The sequence below is a fragment of the Electrona antarctica genome (genome assembly GCF_951216825.1).
Source record: "Electrona antarctica genome assembly, chromosome: 14".
NCBI lineage: Eukaryota > Metazoa > Chordata > Actinopteri > Myctophiformes > Myctophidae > Electrona > Electrona antarctica.
Genome location: NC_136795.1, coordinates 33351887 through 33366815, shown reverse-complemented (window position 1 = coordinate 33366815; position 14929 = coordinate 33351887). Strand labels below are relative to the sequence as shown.

The 14929-nt window shown below is 40.1% G+C and overlaps 1 protein-coding gene across 2 annotated transcripts; it reads right to left on the bottom strand.

Moving 5' to 3' along the window:
• Window positions 1-8363: 8363 nt before the first annotated feature.
• On the bottom strand, window positions 8364-14250 carry nkiras2 (NFKB inhibitor interacting Ras-like 2). 2 transcript variants are annotated; one of them, XM_079521064.1, is made up of 4 exons: window positions 14171-14250; window positions 13654-13777; window positions 11358-11599; window positions 8364-10160 (listed from the first exon to the last, which is right to left on the bottom strand). In XM_079521064.1, exons 2-4 carry the CDS (start codon window positions 13745-13747, stop codon window positions 9918-9920), a joined length of 579 nt encoding a protein of 192 aa, XP_079377190.1. In that variant the 5' UTR covers window positions 13748-13777; window positions 14171-14250; the 3' UTR covers window positions 8364-9917. The 2 variants fall into 2 exon arrangements, with proteins under 2 accessions (XP_079377190.1, XP_079377191.1); XM_079521065.1 differs by having other exon boundaries at window positions 14074-14174.
• Window positions 14251-14929: the final 679 nt, after the last annotated feature.

Below are 14929 nucleotides of genomic sequence, written 5' to 3'. Positions count from 1 at the left end.
GTAAAGTAACTAAGTACATTTACTTAAGTACTGTACTTAAGTACAATTTTGAGGTATTTTACTTTACTTGAGTATTTCCAATTTCCAATACTTTTCACTACAATTATATGAAAACTTTAGTTACTTTGTAGATTGTGATTATTATTATAATTACAAAACATACATGAACCACTTCAGCCCTATATAGGCCATTTCAAAATAGAAGATCTACAAGTTCACAATGCGTCGCGATGTGACACATTGTGAGCTTGTAGCTGCTTGTGAGCTGCTATTTTCAAATACAAGGATTTGGAACTGAGTACTACTTACTTTTGCCACTAGTTTGGCACTAGTAGCCTTCATTTGATACCAATGAATTCCGTTACTTTTACTTGTAATGGAATAGTTGTACATTGCAGTATTGATACTGTACTTTTACTTAAGTAAAATATGTGAGTACTTTTTCCACCACTGCTGGAAACAAGGGGGAGTAAACAGCAATGGGATTGGCTTGTTGCTGTGTGCTATATCTTCCTGTATCCCCCCCCCCCCATCTTTATTTCCCAGAGGAGTCTTAAATACGGTACTGCCATTCAGCTCAATGAACAGTTTGTAACTTTGTAGCCCTGACTCAGGATTCTACCCCCTTAGAGCAGTGGCTCTCAACGTGTTGTCCAGGGCAGAGCCATCTAATAGAAGAGTTACGATATTGAGGGGGCAGAAGCCGAGTGCTTGAGCACTGTTCATGCAGCCTGAACTGAGACAAGCTGGAGTTTTAAATACATTGATTTCAACGAGGGCGGCACAAATAAGAACTAATTTTAGGCATGTGTGCAACATGCCAACTGTTTTAAAGTATTGTACAGTGACAACTGACAACTAAAGTCTGTTTATGTTGTACGATTACTACAAAACAACCTAAAATAAAGGTCATAAGATCATTAAAGCTGGGCTGTTGGCTGGGTCCAATGCATTTCTGCCTACTTCCGGTCCAGGACTTGTCCCAGTTGGTTGTCCCCATTCTCAATAGAAGTCTATGTAGGAGAGCCGCCATTGGACTGGCCCCATGAAGTGAATGGAGTTTGCGTAACTTTGTCTTACTCTATGGCTCTGGTCTATGGCTCTGGTCTCAAAATTGGTTAATGTAGCATAAATAAATAATGATTGGCCAGTTTTGAGTGTTTGTGCAAACACAAACATTGAATCCCATTGACAATGAATGGCCAGTATTGAGTGTTTGTGCAAACGCAAACATTGAATGCCATTGACAATGAATGGCCAGTTTTGAGTGTTTGTGCAAACGCAAACATTGATTGCCATTGACAATGAATGGCCAGTTTTGAGTGCAAACATAAACATTGTGTAAACACAAACATTGAAGACAAAAGTGAGGACGCAAATTGTGATTGGCCGGAATGAGATGATGTATATGGACGGTGATGATGTATGATGATACAGTAAGAACTCCCCTCACTTCATACGGGTGTGATTTTTAATTTCTAAACTTTTGTGACTCCAGCACCTCACCTAAATCTATCGGCAGATGAGCTGTGCATGTGTTTGTTTGTTTTTTCTTTCTTTTTACATTTTGGGTGGAAATCCATGCAAAATGACAACATGTCTAATCCTGTCCCTGCTTATGGGCGATAGTTCTGCCTTTTGTTGTGAGGAATAATCATACAGGTGGCAGAGTGGACACCTGGTAAACAGCTATAGCTATACAATACATTAAGACAAATTTGAAACACACAAGACAAAACTAATGCCAGTGTGGAACGTAAAAGACTGGAAATGGATGAAAGAGAAATCAATATTGATGAATTGCAAGATAAACATGGGTTGTTCGTCATACTATATGCGCAGATGTTTGTGTGCAATGAGCCATTTTTTGCCTGCCCCACGATCAATTTATCATCATCCATATAAGAAAGCTTCTGTTTTCAAAGTTAAGCGTATAGGCACACTAAGAATGGTAATTATGTACCTGTAAAATTGCCAACACACACACTCAGACCCCTCCCCCCAAAAGCAGTCACAAGGAAAAGTGTACCTATAAACCCTTTAACAATACAAATGCTGCCCTTGCCCTGAGAGGGAAGCATCTCAAAGGCAAGACGTGTTCTCATCTGCAAAGAGGAGATAACTGCACCTCACCAGCCCTCCTCCATGGCCCCTGCCCCAACCCTGCCTTTGTACAACCACTTACTGCCTGCATGGCCCCCCATGCAGTCCCCTAACCACGCACACACACACACACACACACGCGCGCGCACGCGCACACGCACGCACACACACACACACACACACACACACACACACACACACACACACACACACACACACACACACACACACACACACACACACACACACACACACACACACACACAAGCCTACTGGAGAGACAAGAAGGGAGAAGAGGGATGGAACTTCAAATGAGTTCAGACAGCAAAGTAAGAGCAAAGATTTTTGCCTCTTGCTTTGCAGTTTTGCTCTGTTTTTGGGTCAGTATCCCCTTTCCCTGATTTCCGAATCCTAGTACCACCTTTGCCTGACTACAATAGTCTACCTTGTTTAGAAAACGTCAAGGAAAACCATAGCTAGCAAATTATGCTGAATGTTATCATTTTTCAACTTTTGGTGGTACATCAGAAAGTTCTTGCTAACACATACAGTATACTAATTGTACACTGTCTGTACCCAATGTAGGCTCAGAGACGGGGAGATAGTTCACTAGCCTGCTTCTTGGTTTCAAGAGAAAATAACTAAACTAACTAACTAACCACAAGGACAATTTGACAAATTTAAAGGCCTTAATAACTTTCATCCTGACTTCCCAATTTTGGGTATGTCATTATAGGCGGAAAGAAAATCTTTGAAAATAGCAGATTACAAGCTCACAACTATTCTCAAAAGGTTTTTGAAAAGGTTTGACATGTTTTGAGGAATGTGAAGGGGCATTACACTTTAATACACTTCTGGGATAATTTTACGTCTAATATGGCTTTTGTGTGCACCCTAGACAGGTTTTAAATTGCTTGATTAAATTTAAATATTTGATATTCATTTTGATCAGACACACGTTCCTCCTACACAGTGTCAGTACATAAGCCCATTCAACATCTTAGACTCATTGTAAACACATGTTCCTGCTTCTGGTGAATGATATTGTCCTTAAATGCTCTTCAATTTTCAATTACCCTTTATCTTTTATTTTTTGAAAATGAAATAATTAAAAACGGTTAACCCGGTCAGTCCAAGTACAGATGGCCAGGTCAGTCTTTAGGTCTTCAAGTATACAGTATGCCATTTTTATTGGTTATAGAATGAGGATACCTATGCCTCTATTTCTATCTATTTCATGGTATTTGTGAGAGCTTGTGAGAGATCCCGTAGCTGGACCTGGTTGACACGCTGTTCCAATGCCATACTGTTTGTTCTGCGTGTCAGCCCCAAATTGTAATAACAAGTCAAACACACAGGCAACTCTTCTTCCTTTTGACACATTTATTTCCCAAGCAGTGAGTACGGCATCAGTATCTGCGTGATTTCAAAATAATCAGCATAGACACAAACAATGGATATTCACTGACAAACATTTCTCTCCACACAGCATTTGAAAGTGGTAACATACCTGCGGTCAAACCATTTGCCCTTCCGGGTCAATCCTTCCTCGCCATACCTGTGAACTTGACACTTAAATAAACAGTGCCACCCCAAGGTTACATGAATGCGCTTGACCTTGGTACTCATTTGGCCCCTACAGTATGTATATGCATAAGCAGCATACCTGACTAGCCTGCAGGCCCATAGGGCCAGGTTGGATCTTCTTAAGTTGTCTTTTATACAATATTTGTATTAGTGTTAACTTACCCCTACTACGTATTCTGTACTTTAGTGTTACCCTACTTATTGTCTCCACCAGGCCGATACGAAGGCATGGGGAGAGAGTATGTTTTGCACTCCGTCCGTGTGTGTGTCCGTCCGTCTGTCTCCGTGTGTCCGTCCGTCTGTTTCCAGCTAATCGCACTGTTAACCTGGTCGATGCCAAATTTTGCACACACACTCCCTGGATGCCAACGATGAACCTCTGCCCCGAATTTTCCAGAACGGCCTATTATAGCGCCACCAGGAGGCCAACTTTTGTAAAACACATTTTTGGATATTACTCCTCCAGATTCTGTCCAAAAATCCCGCAAATCGTTACACAGTATCTCTATAGTCATGTGCTCAAGACGGATCTGTCCAATATTTCATATTCCATCCTAATTGGCTAACATTGGCTTTCAAATGTTTCAGGATTGGCCCGTTTTGAACAAAAAGCCTCAAATCGCAGCGTGCAATTTACGTGAAATCTTTCACAGACTTTCCTACTAGGCTGAAGAATATATCCCACCCTTTTCACATTGGTGCCAACAGGTGGATTTATGCAAAACACATTTTTGGAGCAAAATGCCTCAAATCATCCAATTGCCATCCAATGCGTAAGAAGAATTGGCACCCTTTTCACATTGGCCTATTATAGCGCCACCAGGAGGCCACAACCTGACCTGCCCTGGTGGAGACCTGTCCCCCGAGGGGCACTTTATTGTCTCCACCAGGCCGAAGGCATGGGGAGAGAGTATGTTTTGCACTCCGTCCGTCCGTCCGTGTGTGTGTCCGTCCGTCCGTGTGTCCGTCCGTCCGTCCGTCCGTGTGTCCGTCTGTGAACAGCTAATCTCTGGCACCGTTGGCTTGATCGCAGCCATACTCTGCACACACACTCCCTGAATGCCAGAGCTGAACCTCTGCCCCAAAGTTTTCACATTGGCCTGTTATAGCGCCACCAGGAGGCCGCTTTGTGCAAAACAAATGTTTTGACAGTACACCTACAGATTTTGTCCAAACATTACGCAAATTGGTACACAGTCTCTCTAGAGCCATTCAACGAAACGGGTCTTTCAGATTTTTCAGACTCCATCCTGATTGGCTAAGATTGGCTTCCAAAGTTCGCAGGAGTGCTCCGTTTCAAACACAATGCTGCAAATCATGAACACATGGTGTGATTTCCGTGAAATTTTGCACGCACATTCCCACTAGGTCGAGGAAGAAATGCCACTTGAATATTTTCAACTCAGCCTCATGGTGGCGCTATAACTGGCCGATTTGTGTTTTTACCTATAACTGCACCGATCTGTGTAAAACCATGTATGCACACTCCCTAGAGGCCAAGGAAAAACCTTTGCCTGGAATTTTTCACATCTGCTCTTTATAGCGCCACCAGGAGGCCGACATATGTAAAACACATTTTCTAATATTACTCCTTCAGATTTTATCCAAATTTCACGCAAATCGGTACACATGCTCTCCATAGTCATGTGATCATGTGATTTGTTTGATTTCTCATAATTATCCATCCTGATTGGCTACGATTGGCTTCTAAAGTTTTCAGGAGTAGCCCGTTTTGTACAAATTGCCACAACTTCGCAACGCAGCGTCCCATTGCGGTGAAACTGTGCATGCCTATTCCCACTACTAGGCTGAGGAAGAAATGCTACTTGACAGTTTTCAAATCAGCCTCATGGTGGCGCTACAACAGGTCGCGCTCGCGCGCACACACACACACACACACACACACACACACACACACACACACTACTCCTAAACATTTTGCCAAACATCACACACAATCCTATCCTCCTGGTGGAGACCTGTGCCCAGAAGGGCACTTTTTCTAGTCTAGTTCTGTACTGTTCTCTGCCCTTACCTGTGTCTTTGTTTCAACCTTTCATCCTGTGGTGCTTCTATGACAACTGAATTCCCCTCAGGATCAATTATAAAGGTCGTTCTGATAGATGGAAGGATGGTCTGGACGGATGAATAAATGGACAGACAGACAGACAGACAGACAGACAGACAGACAGACAGGCTTCTCACTTCAAAGGAGATCATTACATTGCTTGTGTTCGGAGAGCAGCAGAAGTGAGGTAACAAGTCTGCTCCTCCATCATCCCTTACCCCCCCCCCCCCCCCCCCCTCTCTCTCTGTCTATCTACTTCTCTTCTTCTCCTATGCCAGCCCAACAGCTGCTTTTCATCTGGCCAGCCTCCAAATGGATGACTGAAAAAAGAGTGAATGGGTTTTTAATTTCACTTGTTAATGGCACTTCCCCCATTTCCTCTCTCTCATCCCTCAGTGCCAAGCTTGGTGTGAGAGGAGAGATAAAGGGGATGTTCAGATCAACAGAAGAGTAGGTCTGGAGCTTCCGTTGAAGACATGCAATGAGCTGATTCTGAGTCCTCTTCAATCATTGTCTCCACTAGGTGGAAGGCATGGGGACTGGGGAGAGTATGTTTTGCACTCCGTCCGTTCATGTGTGTGTCCGTGTCTGTCTGACTGTCCGTCTGTGAACAGCTAATCTCTGGCACCGCAGCCACACTGTGCACACACACTCCCTGGATGCCAGAGTTGAATCTTATAGCGCCACCAGGAGGCCGATCTTTGAAAAACAAATTTTTTGACAGTACACCTACAGATTTTGTCCAAAAACTCACGCAAATCTGTACACAGTCACTCTATATCCCCAAACGGAACAGGTGTTTCAGATTTGTCTTACTCCATCCTGATTGGCTAAGATTTCAAAGTTCACAGGAGTGCTCCATTTTGAACAAATCGTGAACACATCGTGTAATTTCCATGAAATTATAGGAAGAAATGCCACTTTTTTGCCAATTTTCAAATCAGCCTCATGGTGATCTGTGTAACACTTTGTAGGCTATGTAAATCATGAACGCAGCGTCCGATTATGGTGAAACTGTGCAGTGTGTGCACACATACATGTATAGGCTAGGCTGAGAAAGAAATGCCACTTGACAGTTAGAACATTCCAAGTCGGGTCTTCACCTATAACTGCACCAATCTGTGTAAAACTTTATATGCATTATGCACACTCACTAGAGGCCAAGGAAAAACCTTGGCCTTCATTTTTCAATTCTGCCTTTTAGAGTGCCACCAGGAGGCCGACTTATGTACAACACATTTTTTTATATTAGTTCTTCAGATCTAAATATCACACAAGTCTGCACACATCTTTAGTCATGTAATCAAGTCATGTATATTATCATTTATTGAAAACATGCATTCATCTTTATGACATTACTAAGCATTATGAATATAGGCTACTGTTACGCGTTCTTTAACATTGCCCAGTTATAGAAAAAGTTTTTATTACTCCTACCGATTTTGTCCAAACATCACAAACACTCTTATCCTGGTGGAGACCTGTGGCCCGAGGGGCACTTTTCCTAGTATTCATCTTAAAACTGAGCCTGTGTTATATATATAAAAGAAAAACTACAATAGGGAATTGATACTTTTACCTAAGTAAAGCATTTGAGTGCTTCTTCAATCACTGGGAAATTGTTGAATGATAGGTCTGTTCTGTGATCACATTGGTTCTCAAAAGTGGGCATCCCCAAAAAGACCCTTTGTATTTCTCTGCAGGCACCACCTATTTTTTTAGGACTTGCATGTTTATGGCAGTGGTGTCGAGTCTGCTGACATATTCTGCTAACAGCAGAATCTGTCTTGAGAGATTCGTTTTTGTATGTTTAACTTGAGGGAAGTTAGGTCTAGAAGCAGAGTCTAAACTAATATTTCTCAGAGACATTCAATTAATAATAATTTGGTCCAGTGGGCTGATTCATTGACATCCACAGTTATGTTGCAAAACAGCAGAGACCTCTGCTGGCCATGAAACAAACTGCAAAATAAATAGACAGTTTAGTTCTGTGAGCTTCGGTTTATTGAGCCTTTTCAAATACACAAATGAATGTCAATGTTTGAAAGCATATCTGAATGATTCAACTCCAACCATCTCTTGGAATGCACATCAGAAGGGTTTCAGCTGGCGCGGAAACAATTCGACCAGTGATCATTCTTTAACCTGCATGTCTGAGCTCAGAGGGACATGCTGTTGTGATGACTGAACAAGGTTATTATAGTTAACGAAAACTAACAAAATAACAAAAACTGTTTGTTGGCTGAAAATAAATAAAATAACTGAAACGGTATTGCGTTTACAAAACTAAAACAAACTGAAATTATAGACAAAATGCCCATATATAGTTCTCATTGTTACCGTGACATTTTTTACATCCTGCACCTGACAAATAACCCAAAGTCTAAAAAAACAAAAGACTAAACTTAAACTAAAACTAAGTGTCGTCACAACAATAAAAACTAGCAAACTTTAGCAGAACTAAAAGTAAACTATAATGAAAAATCCCAAAACCATTATAACCTTGCTCAGCAATCATGGATGCAGGAGAATGTCCCACGATGAAACTGTTACTGTACCAGAATGTACTTACTCCATGAAATAACAACCACCACTACCAGCGAGACACAGAAGAAAATAACTTATTTACAATACATGCAAACAGGTATCAGGCAAGTACACTTATAGAGGACATTAACAGCTTCATGATCCATGAATAGTCACATAAACATGTTACATGCATAGTTTTAGATTAAACATTTAACCTGATACTGCACCCTGATTAGACCTCAATAGTTCAGTAGCCATTTAACAATAATTCTGAAGTTCTTTTTTGACAGATTAGAACACTAAAATGTCTGTATATAGTATGCGAGTCATGTATCAGTTTGTGGACAAAAATAAATATAAAATGATTGAAAGAGAGAAAGAACACACACTAACATGTATCATAGCTTTAACTGGGGAACGTTTATCAATCTACAGAAGTCTGTGACAAATTTTCTCATCTTATATGCTGTGCGCAAAAGCTTTTATACATAACTTCAAAATAATAAGTAGAATCACACCTGAGCCTGTAAATGAACTTAGACAAATAATGCCATCTTGTCCTTCATAGCACCAATCTTTTGTTTTAGCATAAAAACAAACTACAAGGCAAACTACAAAGTGTTTCTGGAAAATCTGTTGGAATATAATAAGACTGGAATGAACTTTCTAAAGATTTTAGGAATGCCAGTCATTCACAGTAACATTCCACATTGAAACCAAGAGGACCAGTAGTGTAACAAATCTCCTCACTAACAAATAACACTTATCAAAACGTATTCAACTGCACCCACTCTCTCTACCCAGCACACGATTCGCATTGGCATAGGCTTTAACATTAAGGGAAGGAAAAATCATCGTCTTTAAATGTTTCCACGTGATTCATTATTGGGTATACGTGTAGTGAATAGTTACATTGCATTCAATCTATATACAGCTAGGTCCATAAGTATGAACAGACTGTGACATGTTTGATATTTTTAGATCCATACTTTCATAACTTTAGATGTCGAATGACGCAGTCAGTGTGATTAAAGTCAGACAGTCGGTCTGTGTGTGCGTGGCTGCGTGCGTGTGTAGTGTACCGAGCGAACCTTGCAAACCACAGGCCACGGCACCAAATTCTTTATGCACACTGCCATTAGGGCACAATTTTATTTGCACATAATGTTTTATGCTTACCATCTAATTTTAAAATTAGATTGGGATGAAACCCTGCCCAAATGTGTAGTTTTAGATTTAGTTGGAAGAGCCACATCTACATGATTCTTTTTTTTATCTCATGAAATGGTAAAGCTACAATCCTGGACCTAACTTAATGATTCAAACATTTTAAACAATCTGTATCAGGTAGAGTACATTTGCAGTGGTTGCAGGTCTGTCTCCCTACTAGACATTTTGACGACATAAAACTTAGCAGTAAAGAAATAAAATGTCAAAAATGTCACTTTCCAAATACTTATGGAGTTCAATATGAATACAATCATCCTGCCTTGTTTGCTCTCAATAAAAACGTTTTCCCTCAATTCTCAAAAGCTTACTGACCTTTCAGCAAACCTGCAGTTCCCTTAAAACACCTCCACTGTCACCTTCTATCTCACTGCTCCTCCAGGCCCTCCGTTGTTGTTGTTACTCAACTGTCTGTAGAACCACTTCCCTTGTTCTTGTTGCGACTGAGGGGGAATGTGGACTTGCTCTGTGGTTGAGTCATTTTGCTGGCCAGGTAGACAAAGGGCTCAATGAGTGTGCGCCGGTCCACCACAGATACTTCCCACAAGCGAACCTTCTCAGTTTTAGCCCAGTTCTGGGCCATGTTTGAGTCGACCCGACGATCCTCTTGCTTGTCCAGTTTATTACCCAGCACCACGATGGTCACCTGGGAACAAATATATTGACACACATTTTACAGTTTATTATGGGCATAGTGTTGAAATGGGTTAAATTCTCCTTTAAGCCCATGAGCTTTGTTGTACGATAAATAGCATTATCATTGGGGATGGGCAATTCATCAGTTATCACATCAGTATAGGGCTTAAAATCCAATATCGGTATAGAATCGACATGAAAATAATATCGGTTTAAGCAGATATTTTATTTTATAATCAGTCGAAAAATAAATAAAAAACCCTGAAAAAGCCTTTTGTGATGATGAAGGCTGCATATTCTGTTTCTGTAATAAATAAAAGTACTACATTCAAGCTGTTAATGTTGGGATACAGGCCAACATGTAAATAATGGTGCATGCCTAGTTTTTGGTATAAAAGAGGCATTGCTGTATTAAATTATTATATTTTTTGAGGGGCTCTAGCCCCTCCTATATACAGGTTTTAATGTTTGTTTTAAAAACGCCATTGACAATGAAGGGAAAATTTACATCATATTGTCCCTCATTAAGTCATATTGTCTCTTTATTGTTAATGGCATTTCATGTTTGTGTTGGCATTGTTTGTTTTACATCACCATTACATCACCTAATCAACATGAGTTAGACTTTAATATATTAGCACCAGTCACTTCACACATGTGTGATTTTTAATACAGAATGAGATCATATCGACATCGGTTATCGGCCATTACAGCAATTATATAGGATATCGATATCGGCCAAAATGTCTCATCTGTACATGCCTAATTTTGATATATTGTGACTATGGGCATGTAGAATACAGTATATCTGCTATTTTAGAAATGACTCTGAATGTGTTCTTCCCATTCTAGAGTGAGTGCTAGAAAGAGAATATTGCCCAAGTGACATTCTACACTCACTCAAGAGGCACCAAACAGACAAAACAAATTCACATACTATGTTATACTCCACTCTACGAGTAAACTGATTCTGTGTAAAATTGTTTATCCTGTTCTGTTCCGTGCCTCTATATTTCAGAGACAACAAGTCTAGAGTGAGAGAGACAGAACAAGATCTGACTCACAAGCTGTTATAATCCACGAGATGAGTCAATAGATATTCATGTCCAACACAGTCACAACAATATGTGTGAACATATTGAACACTTTATCCCTTGTGGACCTCCTAATTCAGTTTAACAACACTACAAAATGGGATGGTCCTCACCTCTTTCTTGTCCCTCTGGCGGTCAATGTCCTTCTTGAGTGACTCCATTCGCTTGAAGGACTCTTTACTATCGATGCTATAGACGAGCACAAAGCCATCTGCAAAGGAGTAGTAATGTCGAGGAAACTCCATCCCGTCCCTGAGCCCTCGTGTGTCGTAGAAACGCACCTGCTCCCTTGTGCCACGATCGGTTTCTATAGAGCCAATGTATATGTCCTCCAGGGTCTCCATGGGCTCAGAGCCTAACAGATGACACATTACAACAAGCACATCATCATGATGATCACACTGACAGATAATCAAAATGCTGTGATCCAGTTGATGGATACAATCATATACAATGTTACGGCAAGGCTCTGTAGGAGGCTAGCCGGAGTGCTGTGTGTGTGTGTGTGTGTGTGTGTGTATGTCCACTCCAGAGCTAATCTTGCTAACCACTGGAATAGGCCAGTGGTTCCCAAACTTTGTCATGTCAAGGACCCCTAAATTGACACTCATTAGCCCTGCAGGCCCCCATTAGAAAATATATGCCAAGGAAGCCCCATAAGAGAAGGTTTTTACAGCTCCTGGCAGTGATTTTCCACCAATTTTAATTTCAAGGACCCCCCCAGGTTTGACCTGAATTAGGCTACGGACCCAAATTTCTATTTCTATCTCTGGGACCCCAATTTATATTGTAAAATCAAAGTTAATTTAACTCTGAGTTACAGACCCATAAGGGTCCGTTTGGTTCCTAATTATCATTTAGCTGGGGACCAATGCATAAATGAACAATATTGAATGCATAAACACAATATTTTGGGAGATCTCAATTCCCCACAGAGAGGTTCAATAATATTGTCAAACGACCAGAAACTACCCAAACGTATTATTCACGCATTCACTCATCACGGTACTGTCACTTCTTAAAGGGCCATTCACCCCTTTTGCAAGAAACACGTTCCTGGGGTTTTTATGTGGGTAATTTGTGTTTTTAGATATTTTAGTATTTCAAAGTGTCTGTGATGTCATGGACACTGGTCTCACTGCTGGATTACTACAATTTGTCCATAATGCTTTGCTGCACTCAACCCACTTTGTGGAGAGGGAGAGGGCTGTCTTACTGAGACAACATGTAGTCCAGGAAGGAAGTGAGACCAGTGTCCATGACATAACTGGCACTTTCAATTACAAAAATATCTAAAAACACATATTACACACATAACCCCAGGAAAGTGTTTCTTGTGTCCCAATATGATCTGGTTGCAAAAGGGGTGAAGTGGCCCTTTAAGCTGAGCCATATGAACATAAAACTGTTCCAATTCCATGTCTGTTTACCATCTTCTGCACTTGATCATAACTGACCTCAATCAATAATACAAATGGATGGATGGTATGAGCATGTCTGGTGTGCAGACAGTACAGTTATAGATTATGCATGCCAGAACCATTAAGCCCGTGTTATACATAGTTGCACACCGACGATCTACAAGCTCACGACACATGGCAGCACAACATATTGTGAGTTTGTAGAACTACTATTTATTTTTTTACAAAATGTTTAAAAAAAATCTATTTGGAGAATGTAAAGTATACATGATTAGAACATGATTAAACATTCGACAATTAAGGACTAATATTTCTACAATTGTTACAAAACCTGTGTATATCCAGTCATTTTGGGGCATAAACAAGAAGTTGAAGGAGCAAATTAAGTCAGATAAGATAATGATGTACCTGTACCGTGCATGTTGAACACATCATGTATATTTTACACAATAATATATACAATGTACCGGTATATATCAAATATATATTTGTTTTTACATTTTGGACAAAATAGCCAATTTTACATTGAGGTGCCCAGATGTGCCCACCTATCCTGAATCCTTTGACTCCTTCAAAACCGCTCACAAAGGGCACCTACGGACGGCTGCAATTCAAAACTGGCCCCTGTACAATCTGAATCCCCCCCCCCCCCAACCCTTTTTCCCCTCACTGTATATGTTTCTTTTCCCTTTTACCTCCTTTATGATGAATTCCTGTTCTGTTCTTTGACTATATAGAAGTGTCTATTTGTACGTCTCTAAATGTTTTGATGAATTGAACAAGGTGGACCCTCTTGTAAACAAGTGTAATGATTAATTGGGTCGTCCACTCACAGTTAAGTCTTTGTATTGAGTTTGTGCTTGAAATGTACTGTAATTCTGCAAACTGTTAATAAATATTTCAATCAATCAATCAAATCCATGTGCAGTACACTTTAGCAATATTCATCATTCCGTGCTACATAGAATGTGTATGCCACACAACTTACCTGCAACATGATTGGCATACAGTAGTTGTTCCAATACGGCTGTTTTGCCAACAGCAGACAGGCCACAAACAACCACTTTACAACTTTTCCCCATGATTACGATTCTTGCTTTCTGTCAGGAAACCTGTAAAATATTTTAATAGTAACGTTTACGCAAAGAAATCACTCGTGCAATGCAATGCAATTAAACAACAGGGAATGTATTTATACTATCTTTAGTTTCGGCTGGTTCTGTTATCTTAATCGTAACAATCAAAAAATTGATTATTTGCGAACTACGCGTCATGCAGGCAGGCTAGTCAAAGCAGCAGGCCAGCAGCTGACAGCGTTAGCTTTAGCTTCCAGCGAAACACGATATCTCAACGATCATCCTCTGAACAATCAATTGAACAATCAACGGGAATCAAACAATTAGAACACCTTGCACGCGCAGATAACCACTATAACGTTGTCGATTACTCGCTACATGAACGTTTTAAAATCGTGGGAAAATAGCTCAACCGCTTTAGCATCTCACCTGACTGTGAGTTGAATTGTGAGTTACTTCCTGTTTACATAAAAGAGATTACCAGTGTTGCCAGGTTTGCGAGAGAAACAAGCAACCAGAAAATGAGCGGGGGTGACGTGGGTTTGTTTTGGGATGGATTGGATTGATTGATTGATTGATTGATTGATAACAGTTTGCAAGGACAAGCACAGGGAAGTACAGTACAATATAAGTACTACTTAGTTTGTACTACTACTAGTACTTCGCAGAGGAAAATGTTTAAAAAAAAAAGTTTTATGCAAATGTTATGCACATTTATAATAATTATTAAAATAATAATAATAAAATAATAATTTACATTTGGGGGATACCTTTCACAATAATAAATAAAACATGTTCTAGACATTCTAATGATCACAAAATATATATATTACAGGCATTTTACTTACTTTTTTCAGGGTTAAAGGTTAAAGGTCAAAGGTTAGAGTCCAGAGATTTTGTGATTTTCTGCCTTCGTGGGGGGTGTTTATATGCAAATATCAAGACCAATGCATGGCATTGTAAGACTAAACAATGAAAAAAAATGTTTTTGATAAAATATAAAATATAAATGTTGCCCAAAAGCATCGTTGGGGCCTGCAGGGTTTTAAAGGGTAATCAAAAAAGTAAACCAATGAACAAGATTTCTGGGCAGAATTTCTTCGTTTGTCAACAAAAGTGCTCTCAAGACTCAGCCCTACTTTGACTATGCTTGAACCTCTTGGTTCTCAAACATCTAAAAGACCAAGC

Excerpts from the sequence above, each read along its gene's own strand:
- nkiras2 (XM_079521064.1), bottom strand. The coding sequence starts at position 13,747 with ATGGGGAAAAGTTGTAAAGTGGTTGTTTGTGGCCTGTCTGCTGTTGGC. Across the intron at positions 11,600-13,653 it reads GTATGCCAATCATGTTGCAG|GCTCTGAGCCCATGGAGACC; the intron begins GTAAGTTGTGTG and ends GTCATCTGTTAG. Across the intron at positions 10,161-11,357 it reads GCCAGAGGGACAAGAAAGAG|GTGACCATCGTGGTGCTGGG; the intron begins GTGAGGACCATC and ends ATTTGTTCCCAG.